General features: G+C 43.2%; 1 protein-coding gene and 1 long non-coding RNA gene across 2 annotated transcripts; both read left to right on the top strand.

Moving 5' to 3' along the window:
• The first annotated feature begins 4,302 nt into the window (after positions 1–4,302).
• On the top strand, positions 4,303–7,601 carry LOC119194033 (uncharacterized). Its single transcript, XR_005114121.2, has 5 exons — positions 4,303–4,429; positions 6,281–6,486; positions 6,606–6,746; positions 7,275–7,413; positions 7,501–7,601. It is a non-coding gene; the product is annotated as an uncharacterized LOC119194033 (long non-coding RNA).
• Positions 7,602–7,758: 157 nt separating this feature from the next.
• Positions 7,759–11,168, top strand: LOC119193963 (ZP domain-containing protein-like). Its single transcript, XM_037447926.2, has 9 exons — positions 7,759–7,855; positions 7,967–8,108; positions 8,202–8,345; positions 8,613–8,671; positions 9,064–9,248; positions 9,331–9,731; positions 10,167–10,266; positions 10,561–10,768; positions 10,854–11,168. The coding sequence occupies exons 4-9, from the start codon at positions 8,635–8,637 to the stop codon at positions 10,988–10,990; spliced, it is 1,068 nt and encodes a 355-aa protein (XP_037303823.2). The 5' UTR covers positions 7,759–7,855; positions 7,967–8,108; positions 8,202–8,345; positions 8,613–8,634; the 3' UTR covers positions 10,991–11,168.
• Positions 11,169–17,514: the final 6,346 nt, after the last annotated feature.

Genomic DNA, 17,514 nt, shown 5'->3' with positions numbered 1-17,514 from the left:
ATGAAGGCGAAGAAGTGCAAGTTTCACCTTCGGACAATCTCATTCCTAGGATATTTCTGCTAAGGTTGGTGCTACCTGGCCAGTCCCAAAATCAACTTGAATTTTTCTTGTGGTTTACCAATTTCTACCATAGGTTCATCAGGAATTATTACAGTTTGTTAGTGTTTTAGTGGAGGTTTAGTCTGAAGAGGTGTGTCTTTAGTGTGAAGATGTGAAGGCTCTCTGTGGTCCTGATGTCATCACAGAGCTCATTCCACCATCTAGCAGCAGGACAGCAAAGAGTGGAGATCTAGTCCAGTGTTCTGCTCTCAGTGAGGAACAAGCAGCTTGATGTTGGGATGGAGGGTTTCACCAGGTCCTGGATGGAGACTGGACCCCATTCATTCACAGTGTGAACCAATGCCTTAAACTGGATGAGACAGCCACTGGTAACCAGTGAAGAGAGGAGTAGTGGAGTAGTGTAGGAGAACTTAGGAAGGTTGAAGACCAGTGGAGCTGCTGCATTCTGGATGAGCTGCAGAGGTGGAATGGAGCAGGGAGACCTGCCAGGAGACAGTTACAATAGTCCAGGAGATGACAAGAGCCTGAATCAGTACCTGCGCCTCCTTCTGACTGAGAAGGGGTTGTGTTCTCCTGATGTTGTAGAGCGTGGACCTACAGGATCCTGTTGTCGCTGAAGTCCCTTTCCTGTGGACTTCTACAGCATGAAGGGGCCTTCAGACCCTGAAATCCGTGTTTGTAGTGGAGGTGGATGCCTCCGACATTGGACATTGGTTGGAGGTGTCCTGTCCCAGCACTCAGCCACTGACCAAAAGTCCTGGTTGGCTTTCCCCCACCGAGACAAATTGAGACATTGCTTGGGGGGGACCAAGCCCCCATTTCATGTGTGGACCGGCCACAAAAACCTGCCAAGAGACTTAGATCCTGACGGGCCAGATGGTCGAACCTAGAACGCCCTGCGGCAGCGCTTGTGGTGGGTCTCGTTGAGCAAGGACACCTGGGAATTTGTCAATGCATGTCCAGTGTGCAACCATTACCTGCAGCCTCTCCCTGTGCCTCATCTAATTTATTCTTTATTCTCTTAGCCTATAAATCATTATCTCCTTTGATTGGACTTCTACTTTTGATATCTATAGCGATATCCCTACTTACACAATTACATAGAAATATGTATAGAAAACGTTTCCCTCCACATTCCCAGATTGAGCGACACATGGTAAATCCATGCTGTCGATCTTCGGATCCAGGTACTGTACACACCGTAGAGAACGCCTCCCCGTCCTTCCCCTCTGAGATTACCAGCACCTGAAAGGAGGCCTAGGTCTATCTTCGCACACGTTTGTTCTCCATCCTGGCAGAACAACGGACAACCACCAAACTAACACTTCTAGACTACACATCCTGCAGCGACATGTGTAACTATTATTCCAAATTCAAATTCAAGATTCCAATCAATGGCTGTTGGCGCCTACTCCTGAAAAATTGGTGAAAAATGTGGATCAAACGTTTTATTTATCCCGCTCTGTGATTCATCGAGCTCATGAACATAAATACTCTAAACAAATTTTGACATTCATAGGTCATCATTCTCTTAGAATGAATTGGTCATATACACTCACCGGCCACTTTATTAGGTACCCCATGCTAGTAACGGGTTGGACCCCCTTTTGCCTTCAGAACTGCCTCAATTCTTCGTGGTATAGATTCAACAAGGTGCTGGAAGCATTCCTCAGGGAGTTTGGTCCATATTGACATGATGGCATCACACAGTTGCCGCAGATTTGTCGGCTGCACATCCATGATGCGAATCTCCCGTTCCACCACATCCCAAAGATGCTCTATTGGATTGAGATCTGGTGATTGTGGAGGCCATTTGAGTACAGCGAACTCATTGTCATGTTCAAGAAACCAGTCTGAGATGATTCCAGCTTTATGACATGGCGCATTATCCTGCTGAAAGTAGCCATCAGAAGTTGGGTACATTGTGGTCATAAAGGGATGGACATGGTCAGCAACAATACTCAGGTAGGCTGTGGCGTTGCAACGATGCTCAATTGGTACCAAGGGGCCCAAAGAGTGCCAAGAAAATATTCCCCACACCATGACACCACCACCACCAGCCTGAACCGTTGATACAAGGCAGGATGGATCCATGCTTTCATGTTGTAGACGCCAAATTCTGACCCTACCATCCGAATGTCGCAGCAGAAATCGAGACTCATCAGACCAGGCAACGTTTTTCCAATCTTCTATTGTCCAATTTCGATGAGCTTGTGCAAATTGTAGCCTCAGTTTCCTGTTCTTAGCTGAAAGGAGTGGCACCCGGTGTGGTCTTCTGCTGCTGTAGCCCATCTGCCTCAAAGTTCGACGTACTGTGCGTTCAGAGATGCTCTTATGCCCACCTTGGTTGTAACGGGTGGTTATTTGAGTCACTGTTGCCCTTCTATCAGCTCGAACCAGTCTGGCCATTCTCCTCTGACCTCTGGCATCAACAAGGCATTTCCGCCCACAGAACTGCCGCTCACTGGATGTTTTTTCTTTTTCGGACCATTCTCTGTAAACCCTAGAGATGGTTGTGCGTGAAAATCCCAGTAGATTAGCAGTTTCTGAAATACTCAGACCAGCCCTTCTGGCACCAACAATCATGCCACGTTCAAAGTCACTCAAATCACCTTTCTTCCCCATACTGATGCTCGGTTTGAACTGCAGGAGATTGTCTTGACAATGTCTACATGCCTAAATGCACTGAGTTGCCGCCATGCGATTGGCTGCTTAGAAATTAAGTGTTAACGAGCAGTTGGACAGGTGTACCTAATAAAGTGGCCGGTGAGTGTACATTAGACTTAATTAAGGAAACTTCCCCCATCCTGACAGAACTTTACTCTCTTTTGATTCTGCTATTGTTGACCAATATATATCTTTATCAATACAAGAAAACAAAGTCTGCAAAAATTTCCCAGACTGCCTTCCTCGATCTGAACTAAAAGTGCTGCCTGACTGTTCAAGAGGACAAAGAGAGAGAACCAGTTTGGCCCCTGGTTTCACTGCCCATCACAATGGAGGAAGGTCATTGTTTTCTTTACCAGAAGGAACACAAAGTGAAGTAAGTATTTCCCAAGAGACACAAATACTCTTTGTGAAGGGCTGCAATTTGTAAATTAATCTGTAAGAAGACCCCACTGTTTGTTCTGGTGATTAATTTTTCATGTAACTTCTGTACTACATAACAACTTTTACATGTCATTTAGTTAACACTTATATACAAAGGAATTTTGCATTATAAGTCTATAAGCATTAGATCTTTGCCTGGGGAGCAATTAAGGGTTAGGTGTCTTGCTCAGGGACACTGAAACGTGGCACATGGAGCAGCGGAGATTCGAACCACCAACCTTGCAGCTCCCTGCGCATCACACTACTCCATGCGCCACCATCACCCACTTGTCCTCAAGAACCTCTGTTTGTCCTTTACACGGGCAAAGGGGGCCACAGAGTCCGAGTTTATCCACCGCTTCCTTCACCTCTCAGACGGATCCAGAGAATCTGTTCAGGTGAACTGGACCAGAAGTGGCCTCACCCTACTTTCATCCACACAGTTCTCTTTCTTCCAGCTTTCAATACACCAAACAGACACCCGATCACCGGTAACCCACCTTGTGTGTCTACTTCCTTGTGCATTTAACTTGATCACCATCATATTTAACACCTATTTAAACCTACACAAAACCTCTTTATAGAATTCTAAGAATTACCACTGGAGTGTAAACCACTGCCATTCATGCATTAAACAAGTCCAACAATGAAGGTTCTTAAGTTCAAGTCGTTTTATTGTCATCCACTCAACCGAAACAGAGAGGTTGTTGTTGTTGACTTTCCTATGTCTAAAGCTCCCTCTATCTAATAGGACTTTTTATACGTTTAAAGCCACACAGCACAGGTAGATGGCAGGTTCTTTGTGCAGGGATGTACTGCACAGTGACTTGTAGGATGCTCTATAGACCATTTATACAGCATCTGAGACTGATGAATAGCACACAGGTGAGAAGAACAATGTGTTTGGATTCCCGGCACGGTGAGCAGCATTCTGCCATTCGTCATGTTTCATGTTTGTGGAGCTTGGCTCAATTTCAGGGGCTTTACAGCATAACATGTGAAACAAGTTCGACAGCCTATTCCCGCACATCTCATACATTCCATCAACATTGAAAGGGTCTCCGTCATTGGCTCGGCCCAGAGCTTTGTGTATATAAAGATGCTGCAGGTGGATGTGAGTGGCAGAGAACCTCCACACAGGTGAGTTACGGGCATCATGGCTTCCACCTCAGTGCTCCTGCTTCAGCTGCTCCTGGTCTCGCAGGCGTCTGCATCTCACTTCTTTGGGGGAACCACGACCTACAACTACAAAGGAAAAAACCCAGATGGATCATTTAAGGTAAGACATGTGACTTGTATGTGATGCGTTACAGACCCTAAACCCCATGTGACCTGCCCTTTGATTCCTGTGATTGGATACTATTATATTACATCAAAAATATTTACATAAAATATATGATTATTACTTACTGCTCGGTTTTAATGATATGTACCAGTGAAATGTTGGTTGCTATTCTTATGTTTTAAAGCTCCTGAAGGGAGCTGGGATTCTTTTTTTGTAATTATTGCATTTTCTACATCCACATCTTATTTCAATTAAGAGTCTTTAATACCTGATGCAAGAAAAATAATATGGGTTTCTCACGTGAAAACACTCCAATTTGTTGGATGAATGTCTGATTCCTTGTTTCATCTTTTCTGAGAGTTTACATTATGGATTTTCACTTTGAAACCATTGTTGTTTCTTATAATTACTGCACACTCACACCCTAAATAATTTCACATTGTGAAACATAAGATCAATTATTTGTAGGGCTGTCAAATGATTAAATATTTTAATCAAATTAATCAGAATTTTCAGTGGATTAATCATGATTAATCACACCTGAATTCTAACCATTTTTTCTTTCTTAAATGCATACTAAAGATAAATAACAGGACACAGATACATAATTATCCTTATTATCATCATTATTATTTTTTACATAAATACATGTTATTGATATTTGATTTTTTTTTTAAATAATCCAAAAAATAATGCACAGATTATTATCAAATAATCAAAGCAATGTTATTTGATAAGTTACAGACTGATTTCCCTGCATGGCTCTAGAAGGGTCTCGAGCCTCTGCAGTTTATCCCACTCTGCTGTGAGTTTGTGCTCCTGATGGTCCAGGGCTGCGATGACCAGACATGACCAGACATGTCAACCCTCCCGATGTTTCAAAGCCCCTCCCGAAAATCTCCCGGACCGACCTTTCTCCCGATTTCCACCCGAACAACAATATTGCTGCACCACCCGTCACTGGGCGCGCCGTTTCAGACGAACAATAATAAAAGGTTACACCTTGAAGTCGAGCGCGGCGATTAGAACGACTGGCGCTGCAAAGAAATCCGCTAGCACCCCCCATTTGAGTGTGAAATATTCCCATACCTGGGAGGATTTAGTTTGCATTGGCTTTTCTTTCTCCGCATGTTTCAGAACAGTATTACCGGTCTCTCCGATGGTCTTTCCTCAGCGCTGCAAAGCTCTGCTGGGCGGAGATTTTTTTCTTCTCTGTTCTGCTGCGCTAGAACCGGGGGGCGCAAACGACTTGCTGAACCTGACGACCTGACATATGCCTGCAGGTGACAGTAATGTGTTGTATAGGATGAAGTGCATTCCCTAGAAGAAGAGTCACTTTCTTGACCTGAAACATTTGTCACGCTGCGCATGCGTGAAATGCGTCAAAAAAATTGACGTACTTAACAACAAACAGCTGATTAACGGCGTTAACGCGCTATTTTTGACCGCCCTAACTATTTGTTAAAAAAAATGCTGGGGAACATCACAGGCTGATAATGAGCCTCCGAGTAAAAAACAATTACTTAACCAAAAAAGAGCATAAAGCATAACGGTTTGATGAAAACAATAATTTTATTAAACTAACGGTGAAGATGTTATTGTTGTCTAGTTTCCAGAAGCGTTTTCCTTACTCTTCTAAGAACATATCACACGCAATATTATTGTTTTCATTATTTTCTAATGAAATCCTGTGCATTTTTCAAAACTAAGATTACTTTTACAGTATTTGAAGCTTCTTATGATCAAATTATGATCATCAATTTAGAGTAAAGGAACTGGTGTGTTTACATAATGCACCGAAATGCTTCAGTAGAGAACCATCTTTAACTGGATGACCTTCTTCAGGTGGACCTTCGCTACAGGGAAACCTTTGATGGGTGCTATCACTCTCTCTACTGGGAATGTTTCCAAGGCAATTGTGGTAATGTCCAAAGAAGCGTGAGGGGTGAGATTGAAAGCAGCACCAATGCACCACTGCTCAATCGCCAATGGTGTGAAACTGAAACTGTCAGCAGAACAATCCTCCAGAGTAACAAACCTTTTCAACTCATGTGAGTTTTTCTTTTCCATTAAACCCTAAGTTTTTATTGTATTCCTTGTGCTTGAAATAAGAAATGACCAGTGTTTTACACAGTATTTCAGTGTGTTTTCTGATTGATGCACTTATCAGGGCTGCCAGCTGCTGTTGGATCCCTAAGCGTACTGGGAATAATGATCAGTGGAATCTAGTGACCACGGTGGATTTGGGGATCAGATCTGACACTAAGGAACCAAACAGATCACCAGCCGTTGCTATTCTCCCTTTCCTAAGGTAAGACCTTTGCAGGTAGCATGAAGCAGCTTGGCTCAGGTTTCATCTGTCTGTGAAAGAACCTCTTTAAAATGTCCTGCTTCACCACTGTGGTTGTACTCAAACTAAAAGACACTGTGGAAGTGCACAAATAACAACATTCAGGAGTTGAAAGGCAAACATGGTCTGCAAGCTGTATCCTTCAGTTTGTGTGCCAACAAAGTCCCCATCCGAAGCATTTGGAAACTAGTGTAATCTTTGGTTTCATGAACCTTGCAAGAATGGAAGGGTTTACTTGTATTACTTGGACTGCTTGCATGGATCTCTGGAATTTGTAAAATATTTTTCTGTTGGAAAGAGCCAAAATGGATCAATCAAATTGATTGTATTTGATCATGAATTATAGTAGAATTAAAAATATAGGATTTGTGATGTTGTATGTAACATGTTGTGAACTGTACTGCACCTCTACACGCATGTCACTGATTGATGATTTACGTGATTCTGAGCTTTTTCACTAACTATCTCGTGTCAATGTGTCTACTCAAGAGTTCCTCAGAACTGTCCCCGGACATACAAGCTGATGGCCTTCGATCCTGATGGAGACAAAGTTCAATGCAGATATGGAAATATTAAAACTGGAGAGTGTTCCCTGTGTGACCAACCTTCAGGCTTTCACTTAAATGAGGTTAGTTGAAAAGTCTATTTCCTTATAGATTGTACAATATTCTGTGATGCTTTGCCTCACGTAACTTCAAAATGTTCACATTGTCAGGGAACCTGCACATTACATTACCACTCGTCCAGCGCTGACTCAAGAGTTTATGGATTTGAGTTGGTGGTGGAGGACTTCCCAGTAGGCTCCATCAATCTGACCTACTCCGATGGATCCCGATCCTCTAGGACACCACTGCTTGTGAGGCGTAGGAGATCGGCTCTCATAACAGCAATTGCACTGGCATCAACCCCTCCCTCAACAACTACAACAACAAAACCAAACTTATTTGGGTGGCATTATACTAAAACTACCCCTCCCCTAACAACCATTCCACCGTACCTTACCACCAGGACGCACCTGCATGCCACCAGTCCTCCACTCAGTAAACTACCTTTGCAATTCTCCTTCCTTGGTGAGTTCATATTGAGTCTTTTCACCTTTTGATCTACAGACAGCAGCAAAGTGTCGATTTTAAACGTATTGCTCTTGGTCATTTAAATTAATCTACTATCTTCAACTCCAGTGGACCCACCTGTTCCCTCATGTGACGAGGGACTCTACCTGCCGAGGTTTGTGGACCCAACACCTGAAAATGGAGCCTCCCTCCAGGCAGAGGTCAACAGAGAAGTGGAGATCCGAGTGAAAGCAGTAGCGGCGTATTCAAGGTAAACGAGAACCAACGTGATCGTTGTTGCCTCGAAACGATCACCAAGAAAGAGTCACTGCATCTCTGGTTCCTCTGTTTTGTTTTCACACAGAATACAAGATATAATCATAAGTGGCCCACTGAACATCACCACGCAAAGGAACACAGATGGGGACTTCGTCATTAGGTGGACGCCAATCCAAGACGACCTGGGGGATTTCTTCTCCATCTGCTTTGCTGTTGAATCGGTGGCCGGGTGAGCTTTGGGTTCCTTGGGAGAGAACTTCCATGTGTGTGTGTGTGTGTGTGTGTTTGGAGCCATGATTTGACTTTTGAACACATTTTTGCAGGTCCCATGGTACCACACCTCATTTTTACACCACCCCGTCCTCACAGTAAGTGATACTTCTGTGTTTAGTGGCTCTCTCGAGCAACAAAGTAGAGATTTAATATGACCAGACAAAAACACCAGTAGTAACTTTAACAAGACATAGCTGCTTAAGTCTTCACTGATGCTCCTCAGGGCGGGCGTCTATCAGACCGAGATGAGGTGTGTTGTGGTGGAGGTCAAGACGAACCTAGGTGAGTCTACTTTAATGTCAACATCTTGTGGTTTAGCTGCAGCGGTAATGCTGTATATACTTAACTAAAGAGCTATGAGTGAGTGAAGTGACCAAACAACATTACTTTATGCTAAAACCAAACTTACACAAAAACACAACGGTTCACTGTTAATTTACACTGAAACCAGGCCAGCTGATCTAAACAGAAAGTTCACTTTATTTTTGATTGGAACACAACTTGTAGGTATTCAAACTAATTGTATTTGTTGTGGCATTGGGTTCCTTTACTTCCTTATAAAACAAGTATTTTAGATAAAAAGTCTTCTTCTCCCTTTTGTTTGTTGGAAAATGGCTGAATGAGTAAACAAGAGGAAAACCACAGGTATGATGTATTTTAATCTCTTTCTCTAGTTAAAACCAATGTGATCTGCACTGAGACCACGATGACAATAGAGCTTGAGAAAGCTTCTCTCCCTGGACACCATGCGGACCATCTGAGGCTCAACGACGCCACCAACACCGCCTGCAGGCTGAAGTCCAACACCACCCACATCTTCGCCGTCATCCCCCTCAACGATTGTGGCACCGACATCGAGGTGACGGAGGCTGCGCTCCTCAGTTATTGCTGTTGTCTTTTATCCTTGAGGACTGAACACACTTACCTTTTTCACTCTGCAGGAAGATGACACTAACCTCAGGTTCGAGAACGCAATCACCACGTTTGACAACGCAGCCGACGTGATCACCAGGAGGCACCTGTTGGAGGTGGACTTTTACTGCCAGTACCCCAAACGTGGGAATGTGACGCAGGTCTTCACGGCACACAGACCCATACTCGAAGTGTGGGACAAGGGCTTTGGCAGGTTCACCTACCAGTTTGAGTTCTATCCTAACGACCAATATCTCACCGCCATCGATCCCAGCACATACCCGCTGGTGTATGTTCTGGGGAAAAGGATATTTATGCAGATCGAGGCCACCTCATCCATCAATGACACAGTGCTGTTCGTAGAGTCCTGCAGAGCTACGCCATATGACAACCAGAACTACCAGCAAACCTACTCCATCATCGAGAACGGGTGGGCACGAGTACTCATGTTGTTTTCTGCCATGTGAGCGGAGAAAGGCTTCATAGATGGAATTGGATTGTCTCTATGTTGTGCTTTACTATGGAGATGATTGTCTGCTCTTGCTTTGGAGGCTCTTCCATATAATTTCACCGTAGTGAAGAAAGGGCCCCTGATGCGCCATAGGTTTGTGGTTCAGTAGGGCAAGTAGATAATCCATGCAGGTATTTCTGTTCTTCACATCATTTAATAGCCCTCAAAACAAACAACAAATGACTAATAAATTAAATCATCAAATACACAGTTCATCTTTTGCATCATCTACTTTTCCTCATCATGTAAATGCCTAAAAAAGGACACACTGCTGTTCATACGGCAGCATCTGCTGTAAGGCACCGACTAACAAAGGTTCTGTGTCTGGTCTTTTTCTCGTGTCCTGCTGACCAGGTGTAAAGTGGATCAGACTGTTGAAATCCACTCCAACTCCCACCAGAGACAATTCCAGTTCAGCATGGAGGCCATCAAGTTCATCGGATCTCACGATCAGGTAGTGGTGCACTGTCTCTAAATGCTTCAACTGGGTCAAGATGTCCTTTCACTGGTTTTCCTTGGTGATGACTCATGTACACTTGTCACCTGAGAAAAATATAAATTGATAGAAGTGGGAACAATGAATTTGATTGGTTGTCGCAAGCTGTTGCTTCACATTGCACATTTGAGGTCTAGTGAGAGAGAAAGCGCATCCCTAACAAAAGATAAGACTTTCACGTAGAGGCAGAGTGGATCTGAGAATTTTTTTCCCGTCTGCTGATGACATGACGGCGTGTCCCGATGCATTCAGGTGTACATCAGCTGCACGGTCCTGATGTGTGAAGCAGGAAGCCCCAACACCAGGTGCTTTCAGGGATGCATCAACTCCACAAAGCAGAGCAGTTGGCCTGATGCTCACCACTACAGGAAGAGAGAGCTCATCGCTCAAGGTCAAAGGCACTTTGTTTCCCAGGGTCCCTTGCGCCTGGGAAGATCAGCACAGGTCAATGAAAGCCCAGGTGGGTAAACAGACATCGTTTTTTATTTGTTCCTGCCCCACTTTGGACCAGATCTAATCAAGAACTGTGCTTCTCTTTCATCCAGCGCTCCAGCTGAATCTGAACCTGGTCTTCATCGCCGGATGTCTCCTTGCAGCCGTTGGCATGATCAGCGCAGTGGTTTTGTACAAGGCCAGAGGGTCAAGGGTCAGATACCAACCTTTGTCAACGTTTGAAAGTTAAGTCATCAGGCAGAATTCCAAATTTTGTACGACCTTCATTCTTTGAGTCTATTCCTTTTTAGAATGCCTCATTCAGTAGTCCAATCATAGATCCCATGTGGCTTCACAAACCTTCTATTTTTGTCTACGACAGCATGATTTTTCAATATGTGCCACCCTATCAGATCATTGTCATGTCAAAGGTTATTATTACATGTCAAAAGCTCTTTTAGTACTAGAACTTGCTATTCATGAAACGTTTACTGGATCAATAAAAATGCTTTTTTCTCTTGCATATGTTGTTGCTTTTGTCCATTTTCATTATTACTTCTCACTCATATACAAACTTTGTTTCCTTATTTCACATTACAGAACATTATCAAAAGATGTACATGAACTTTACAGCTCACTGATTAAAGTCAACATGAAACCTTCCAATGTGTTTGATCATCAGTCATAGATTCAGAGTTGTTGTTAGGGCCGGTTTATTCGGGACCCTGATGCAGACATTGAGACGGCAGGATCGGTGGAAAAACAAATAATTATTTTTGTAGGAAGATTATTCAGTGCAATCTGTAGTGGCGAGGCGCTGGTTGGGTGGCAATGTTGCCTGGAGATCCACAGTCAGGGATCCGTTTAAAGTAGGAGGTTCAACAAACGTCAAACCCTAAACTAACTAAACTGATTTACCCTGAGATGATAAACTGAGTTTTGGGTTTCAGAACAGCTGTTAAGAGTTGGTTCAATCAACTTGTCGTTTGTTTGTTACCCTTTCCGTGACTAAGACTGAGACCAGACGAAAACGGACCTTAAAAATGTAAAATTGACTAAATCTATTCTAACTTTCCTTAACGAGACGAGACGAAAATGCCCGTACGGCGGTTATTAACGTGTTATGACATCATCTACTGACCCAAACCGCTTGGTCACTGTGGGGGCAGCGGTGGTTCTTGTCACCGATACGGACCGCAACGACTATTTTACGCTTCGGTCAGTGTGAGTGTGCTTCCTTGGTTTAGCTCAGCTGTTTCAGTTAAGCTAACTGTTAGCAGGCTAAAGCCATGGAGCTCCAAAGACCGATGTGCATGGAGATGAAGACCCGTTTAACATCTCTGGCTGGTCGGCCAGCAGAGATGTTCATGTGGACCTGGCTGCTCTGTTTTCTGGTGACGGAAGCCAGCGTTTGGAGACACGCGCACCTTAACCAGTTCACGCACCACGTCTCAAGAAGATGGTGTTAAAGTGTCTCGGCCACCGTACGTTAGTTACTAAGCAACAAAGAACGCATGAGCACATGTGACAGGTGGAGGCTTTTGACAGAACTGCTCTGTGCAGGTCAAGGAAAACCCAGAGGACAGAAACAAGAGAAAACGAGCAGCGTTGGACGGATCCTCGCTACTCCTTGCACATTGGGGCACTGGACCGTTACGAATGCAGCCGAGGAACCTTGCGGAGCAACGCCAGGAATGCCGCTTTGCAAACTTTATCTTTGACATTATCATGGTCTTAGGCCTTTTATGTCAACACATAGCCAGGAGCTTCTGATGTATCATTAAAAATGAAAGCCTCTCAAAATACCATACAATAGTCATTTTCCTCATCACCAGACTACATTTAGTCATTTTCAGATTAGATTTAAGGAAACAATCAACACTTCCATTCCACTTCAGGCAAAGAGGACACATCACCATGGTGTGACTTGGTGATAACCAGTACATTCTGATGTACCAGTCCAAAATAAAAGCCTCTCAAAATACCATATATATGCCAATTTCCTTCAAAATCTATCCCCAGACTACATTTGGTCATTTTCAGATTAGGTTTAAAAGGAAACAATCAATACTGTCATGACCATTCCACTTCAGGTAAATGGTACACTTCCCCAACGTATCTTTTACGTAGGAAAAATACAAGTTAAAACCCAACCAAAATACTGGTTAATAAATATAGGTCAAGGGCGCAAATATCTGTTATCAGATTACCGTCCGATAATCCCGATATTGTTCCTGTCTTCCTGTTAGGTCAAGGACTGCGGTTATGCGATTTCAGTGTTGGACTGAATACAATCGTTAGTTCGCAAAATCACTCCTATCTTCCCCTCGGTCAAGGGTCACAATTGTCCCTGTCTTCCTCTTGGTCAAGGGTCACAAATATCATTGTCCCTGTCTTCCCCTTGGTCAAGGGTCACAAATATCATTGTCCCTGTCTTCCCCCTGTTCAAGAGCCACCACTATTATTGCTCTTGTATTCCTCTTGGTCAAGGGTCACAATTATACGATTTTCGAGTGTTAGTCTGAATACAATCGTCAATCCACAAATTGCCCCTGTCTTCCTTAGTAAAAAGTTGGATGCTGATGAGCCGGAAATACTTCACAATTACTTTTATTAAAATTAACTTTTATTTTTCAATAACCGGAAAAAGACAAGTTATCCTCGTTAGAAACCCAATCAATAACCGGAATTTGGATCTTATAAGAAGAGGAAAAAAATGTAAAAAAAATCCCAGAGTACCAAATACCCGTCTGTAATCTGTTATCACCCGTTACAATTCAGAAATCCCCGTTTGAAAATTAGAATATCAACTTCTTACCCGATTTGTGTGAAATTCTTCCTCGTTGGATCGTGTTGAAGTCAATCAGGCCCCTTCTGGTCGCCGGTCCCCTCTCTCTGATCTGATGAGGTTTGGGGCAGAATCACGTTTTGGTGGATCCTGAAGTGGCCACTTCCCGAACGTCCATAGAGTCCCGACGGAACCTCAAACGATCCCACTTCTGACACCAAATTATGGTGGAAGATTTTGCACAGACAATCGTAAAGTAAGAAACAAAGGCTCCGAGTCAAATATGTCTTTCTCCGTTTATTTCCTTGCAAGGGAAGAAAGGTCACAACAGCTACATGCTCTGCAGACTGTCATGAACCAACTCCTCGCCCCCTAACAGAACAAGGCAGTTCTTATACACAAGTTCAGTTATCGGTGGCGTCAACAGAAACCTTGACCACCTTGTTGAGTCTCTACAATCAGGATACTCAGGACAGCTAGTCCATGTAAGACAAATCAGTTCTTTGACCATGGACTCGCCCTCCTAACACTTGAAAACAAATCTGGTTACCCACATACGACCTACTTTGTTTAGTCTATAGAGCTAGGACGCTGAGGACATTTATCAGTGCAGAACACTTCAGCTCTTATACCATGGCCTTTCCATCTCAGCACTTGCAATTAATAAACGGGTTATACAAATGAATCATTTTAGAAGAGTTACATATATTTTTGCCATTACAATAACCAGGACATTCTGATGTAGCAGTCCAAAATAAAAGCCATATGGATGTTTAAAGGATGAGAAGTTCATGCTATATGAGAAATATGGACGAGATTAGATGAAGTATGGTCGAATAAAAACAACTTCAATGTTTGTGGCGAATGGTGGTTTTTTGAAAATGCTCCCTACACACATAGTTTGGAAATTCTTCTGACAAAACGCAATTTTTAGGGCCTAAGGTCTCAGGATCACACTGCGCGATTTTGAAAAGAATTGGGTTTAATCCCTGGGATGGGTTCGGTCTTTTACAACTGTAAGAAATCATGAAAAAAGGCCAAAAAGGCCATTAATTTCAACCATTAATTACAGCGCCCCCTATTCAAAATTAATGAAAATAATAGTGTGTGTTTAGGGCTTCAATGTTCACAAATGCTATATTTTTGGGGAGGGCAGGCCAAGTCATTTGGAAGTTAAAATCTGCCAGATTAAGCCACACCCCTTGCAAAGTTAATTAGCCCACATCTCATCAAAACAATGAGTTATCAGCACCATTCTGATATATCAAGGGCACATTGACCCAATAATGATCCAACGATGGTTTTTGCAAACTCAGCGTTTAGGAGCAATTGCCAAAAATGTGTTTTTCACAAAATTCAAAATGGCATAAATCTAGTTGCATTTGCATACCATGATTGACCTTTTTGTAGAGCATGTCGAAGAGGACCTGTGTGCCAACTTTCAAGTTGATCGGACTTCGGGGGCGGAAACTGGCCTAGTGTGGTCTTTTTTAAATTTCTAGAGGGCGCTATAGAGAAATTTTTTTATACCCAAATGTGAGACCCAAAAATTATCAAATTTTTTAACAGTCCAGATATCCATGCCAAATTTAACAACTTTTTGAATATGATAAAGGCCCCAAAAAGGCCCGCGGTTTGTGAAAATAATAATAATAATTCCTTGAAATAGGTTCCTCTACGACTAGTTGTAGCGAGTACCCTAAAAACTGGTCATGAAACAAAAAAATAAGGAGGGAAAGAGAAAAAAAGACTGTTCAATAAAAAGTGTGCATCCAGTTGAGAATGGCTGGTTCATGATCCAGCCCAAAAAATAATGTATTGCACGGATTGTAGGAGGTTAATGTCTCTTTTGTTGGGACAAGCCATTTTACAGTGGAAACAATAAAGGACCATAACGTTTAAGTTAGTCGTGTCAGAAGCATCCCGATTAAACAAAGACAAAGTGTTGCATTTAGGTTCCTGGTTCTCATGAAGTCGACGGAGCTTTACACCCTTGCAGATTTGTTGAAAATAAATGCTTTGCTTCTTGTTAAAAGCCAAATCCTTTCATGGAATGATTTTTCACATGTCATTTATATTCGCTCACACAAACACTTCATCCATTTGTTTCCTCTGTCAAATTTTAGAACCCATTGTGGCCACGAGTCAAAAGGTTTGCCCCCCCCCTGCTGCTATAGACCTATCCTGGGAGGGATATCTAATGGACAACATAAGTACTGCAAGCTAGACTAGTATGCAGCTGTAGACACAACGCAGGGGGTCTGGGCCTGAGAAGGGAAGAAAAGGAGTTTAATGTGGCTATTAAATGTTACTAAAACTAGAAATCCTACTAAAATGTAATTCGTTTTTGTCGACTAAAACTAAGAAGGATCAAAATGACTAAATGTGACTGTCACAGAGCTAACCTCTGTTCTCTGTGACCCCTGACGTCAGCAGACATTGTGGGGGCCATCATGACTTTGAGTAAAAGATTGGAATGGACGTTTCTCAGTGTTTTATACCTTTGCTGTTGCATCATGGGTAGTGGGAGAAACCAAGTATGGTGGGAAAGGAGGGGGTAAATTGTGTGGAGTTATTAATGTTTGCTTCCTAATTATTGTTAAAGTTACTTGTGGACGTGTACTGTGTTATTTTAAAATCTGTTAACAGAATGGCTAAGGCATGCAGGTGGCCCCAAGCTAATTGGCCAATAAGACTGGTTCCCCTGTTAACGGGAAAGGCACGTGGGGCCTATGTAGCCATTGATGGGAATGATGCTGAGGACTATGATAAAGTTACGGTGGCCATACTTATAAAATATGAGATTAATGCAGAGATTTACCGGCAAAAGTTTAGCTCAGTAGAGATTCGTCCAGACGAGATCCCCCGTGAGCTTTTTGTGCGATTGAAAGATCTCTTCTCAAAATGGGTGCAGCCAGAGACGTGTACTATTCAACAGATGTCCGAAATTATTATCTTGGAGCAATTGCGAATGATAAACTCTGACATGGCAGTGTGGATTAAGGAGCATGCTCCAGCCACAGGAGAAGAAGCAGCCAAGCTCGCAGATACATACCTGGCCGCCCGCTGGGAGACCCAGCACAGCTTTGGAGGTCGAAGTCAAAGGTGGGCAAGTAAGTCTGGGGGTGAGGGTGGTCATGCCCAAAATATAGTGAGTGTTTTTGGTAAGCAAGGGCATATAACTAATAAGCAGGAAGTTAGATGTTACTATTGTGGGGAGATAGGACATACAAAGTCCAGTTGTCCATCCAGGAAACTTAAGCACTCTGCTTTCTGTCATGTTCCTCGCCTCTTATGGGCCGCATACTTCATCACCTGAGGCTAGGCAGACACGCACCACGGACATATTGACACCAGAACTGGTGAATGGTCAGTCGGCTAAAGCCTTGGTGGATACGGGTAGCACTCAAACATTAGTACATGCTTGGTTCCTGAAGATAAATATACTACCCAGAATTCCATTAAAGTGTGCTGTGTGCATGGAGAAGTTAGGGAGTATCCGACTGCAGAGATTTACTTAACAGTGCAGGGGCAGACTTTTTTGTTGGAGGTGGCTGTTGCATCCCAGTTACCACATGCGGTAGTACTAGGGCAAGATCTTCCCATTCTTTGTGATTTGGTTCCCAAAGTTCAGCCTTGTTATGCGGTAACCCGAGCCCAGAGTGCTATAGCTGACATTAAAGAGATGCCTTTTGCGGATGTTGACTTTGATGTGCCCGTTGAGAAAAGATGCAAATCAAAAAAAGAAAGGCAGAAAGTGTAAGTTTGAGGGCAGTATAAAAGCCAGTATGAGGAGCTGCCTTTGCCAGAATGCGCGTTTAATATGACAATCCCGGAGGACATAGGTGAAATGCAGAGAAATGATCCGACTTTGCAGGACTGGTTCCAGAAGGTGTCTGTGGTAGATGGTGTTAGGAAAGTGGGGGGATCGGCATTGATGGAGGATAAGTACATTTTGGAAAAAGGTATACTCTATCAGGTGAAAG

The sequence above is a fragment of the Pungitius pungitius genome, chromosome 4, assembly GCF_949316345.1.
Source record: "Pungitius pungitius chromosome 4, fPunPun2.1, whole genome shotgun sequence".
In the NCBI taxonomy this organism is placed as follows: Eukaryota; Metazoa; Chordata; class Actinopteri; order Perciformes; family Gasterosteidae; genus Pungitius; species Pungitius pungitius.
Note: the sequence above shows the minus strand (reverse complement) of the source record. Positions and strands in the feature narration are given on the sequence as shown.

Excerpts from the sequence above, each read along its gene's own strand:
- LOC119193963 (XM_037447926.2), top strand. The coding sequence starts at position 8,635 with ATGAGGTGTGTTGTGGTGGAGGTCAAGACGAACCTAG. Across the intron at positions 9,249-9,330 it reads ATTGTGGCACCGACATCGAG|GAAGATGACACTAACCTCAG; the intron begins GTGACGGAGGCT and ends TTCACTCTGCAG. Across the intron at positions 10,769-10,853 it reads ACAGGTCAATGAAAGCCCAG|CGCTCCAGCTGAATCTGAAC; the intron begins GTGGGTAAACAG and ends TCTTTCATCCAG.